The 2,708-nt window shown below is 40.3% G+C and overlaps 1 protein-coding gene across 1 annotated transcript; it reads left to right on the forward strand.

The window, feature by feature from the left end:
• The first annotated feature begins 74 nt into the window (after nt 1–74).
• On the forward strand, nt 75–2,378 carry LOC123963582. The gene is made up of 8 exons (XM_046040530.1): nt 75–177; nt 299–339; nt 430–476; nt 797–842; nt 1,064–1,143; nt 1,711–1,854; nt 1,951–2,138; nt 2,267–2,378. Exons 1-8 carry the CDS (start codon nt 107–109, stop codon nt 2,361–2,363), a joined length of 714 nt encoding a protein of 237 aa, XP_045896486.1. The 5' UTR covers nt 75–106; the 3' UTR covers nt 2,364–2,378.
• Nucleotides 2,379–2,708: the final 330 nt, after the last annotated feature.

Here is a 2,708-nt window from a genome sequence, read left to right on the forward strand (position 1 = left end):
TAACTTACTCATGCAGTTAAAATTTTAGAAAACAACAGTATTTTGTCTGGTTTGTATGGTAACTTAAAATACCAACACACACACATAGCCATTCATTCACTTACTGATGAAATCTATAACCAAACACTTTAACTTTCAGAGCTCACTGCCATCTGGTGTTAATGTGGACACAGTCAGGTACGTAGAACCATGTTCAGTAGTATTTGTCCTCACTGAAAGTTTTGAAGACCCTGATGCGAATTTGTGCCTTGAATTTATTTGCACTGAATCCGTTTTGATTTGATGTCCAACTCTGCAGGTCACAATGCAATGATAATACCATGGAAACCGAGTCACAGAGTAAGAGCCCAGTGAGCCCGTGTGTGCACTAATGAATATTTGCGTTTTTGGGTTTTATGAATAATTATTCTATCCATTTGTATTTTACAGTAGACAGAATGAGCAAAGACAAGAGTGGAGCGCTCTTTCAAGTGATGGTAAATATGTGGTTATTCATTCTGTGCTTTTAACTCAGTTTTTCAGTCAGCTTCTACAAGTGTAAATCTTTGTCTGTTTTCACTCGGCAAAAAAAAAACTCTTTTCACATAGGTCAGTTTTTGGACAATAATTATTTAGCCGAGTTTGGGCCTTTGTGTTGAAGAAGTGTACCATGTACTCTGAGGAAAGGGTTAATGTCAAAGTTGGTCATTTGTAATTTAGGAAGTTGTAAGTTAGTGGCTTACACTGTTTTGAGTAAACCAAAAACAGTGTAAACACTGAGGTTAAAGTTTACGTGACTTACATCCTTTCTGTCTAGGAAACCACAAAAAAGGCACTAAAGAAGATGCATGCTGATAATGAAGGTAAGATTATTTTATTTCTACAAGCAGATGTTTGAATAGCGCACGTTAAAGCCTAATGTAGCTTCTGGTGACATTTTTTCATGCCGTGGAATAAATGACTATTATAATGACACAGATTAAATAATGAACCAGTGCATGAATAAATAACCACATTACGTAATCTCTTTTTCTACTCTTTCCTCTCCCTTCCTCTGTTGTCATTGTACATAATCCGTGTTCAGCTTTAACAGATGCCATAGCAGATTTCAATGAGGAGCTGTCTCCTCCGCTTCTTACTCCCTATGGCTCTCCTGAGTCTAAGGTAGGATGCCTCATTATTTTATATATTAGGGGTTGGGCCGATAGATCTGGCGATGGCAGACATCACAATGTTGAGCTGTCATCGTGACCTTTTTCCTGTTTTTTCCACTGATCTGTTATAACGGCAGCAGGTGAGCCACATGCGGGCTTTTGTTAATGACGTAGCCTATTAAACAACTGAAGACTTCTAACGTAAAAGGCTACCAAGGCTATCTAAGGGTGGTGATGCTGCAGTGGATAACACACATGCCTTTGGTGTGAGAGCCCCAGGTTTAATTCCCCACTGTGACACATCCACCTATGTCTCCCTGAGCAAGATGCTTATCCCTTTACTTCTTACTCAATTACTCAAAACGATTGTCATAATAGTCCGCGATTCATTTAACTAACCGACTAATCAGTGCAACTCCATTTTCAAAACATGCCACACATAATGTTATGTGTAACTAATGACAAGCTACTCAAGTGAGCAGAAAATATTGAGTTTAATGTCATTGATTATGTTCATTTTGTGCCTTGCCTTTATTTACTCATCTTTCTTTTCCACGCTTGATGGTGTGTCATTCAGAAGTTTATCAGGGTCATAAAGAAAGAGCCAGAAGATCAACAGGAAAAAGAAAACAATGTCACAGAGCCAAAGGCTGAGAGGGTGAAAGTAGAACCTCTCACTTTTGGCGACAGTAACAGTCCCACGCACACAGGCTCAAATCAGGTAATACACACACTCACACTAACCCACACTAGTAATTCTCTTGACTGTTTGCTACTCTCAATAACTTCCACTGCTTCTCCCTTTTCTAAACCTAAGGATGAGCTCTCGTATCCTCCTCTTCCCTCCACCACCTTCCCCTCCATTCTGAGCATGGAAGCAGCCTCATACAACATCCCCCAGAAACCAGAAGTCCAGCTTGCTCTCATCAGGAACCCCGCTGGCCTCTCTGTGCTCTGGAACGTGGAGGAGAAAGACCCTTCTGCGCCGCCCATGGATTGTTACAGGTGAGAGAAGCAGCAGCGTGCGAGAGATAGTAGGCAGGTTTCAGCCCTGCTCCCGACTGGAAAAAGTCACATCAATGTAGTAGTTTACCGTTTAAGGGACTGCCTCTTTCATGCTGTATTTGTCCCAGTCCAATAGCTCCAACAAATGCAGCTGAGAAATGGATCATTCTTTTGGTCGAGTTTGGAGGACACAGCCGGATGTATTCTGTTTACTATAATACATAACAAAGTAAAGCATCAAATCCTGCCATTTGAGAAGATTGAACCTGAGAATGTGTAGCATTTTCTTTCTTCACAATTTCTTCATTTAAAATCACACCATTAATGAGTTCCAATGTGCTCTAATTATTTTTCTCTGGATCAACTAATTGATTGATTGACTAGATGGACTAAATAAGCTCTAGTAGATACATGATTTTAGATGCTGCTAGAATGAAAACTAGAATAGCTGTCGCCATCTGAGACAAGTAGTGTGCCAGATGTTGTCGCCATCTGGCACATGTGAATCAGATGAATTGCCATCATTGCTCTGCTTCTGAAACAAGCAGCCACTCTCAAACAGGTTGATTA

Source organism: Micropterus dolomieu, linkage group LG02, assembly GCF_021292245.1.
Source record: "Micropterus dolomieu isolate WLL.071019.BEF.003 ecotype Adirondacks linkage group LG02, ASM2129224v1, whole genome shotgun sequence".
NCBI lineage: Eukaryota > Metazoa > Chordata > Actinopteri > Centrarchiformes > Centrarchidae > Micropterus > Micropterus dolomieu.

Coding starts and splice junctions, on each gene's coding strand:
- LOC123963582 (XM_046040530.1), top strand. CDS start 107: ATGAAATCTATAACCAAACACTTTAACTTTCAGAGCTCACTGCCATCT. Junction 178..298: donor GTTAATGTGGACACAGTCAG/GTACGTAGAACC, acceptor CCAACTCTGCAG/GTCACAATGCAATGATAATA. Junction 843..1,063: donor GATGCATGCTGATAATGAAG/GTAAGATTATTT, acceptor ATCCGTGTTCAG/CTTTAACAGATGCCATAGCA.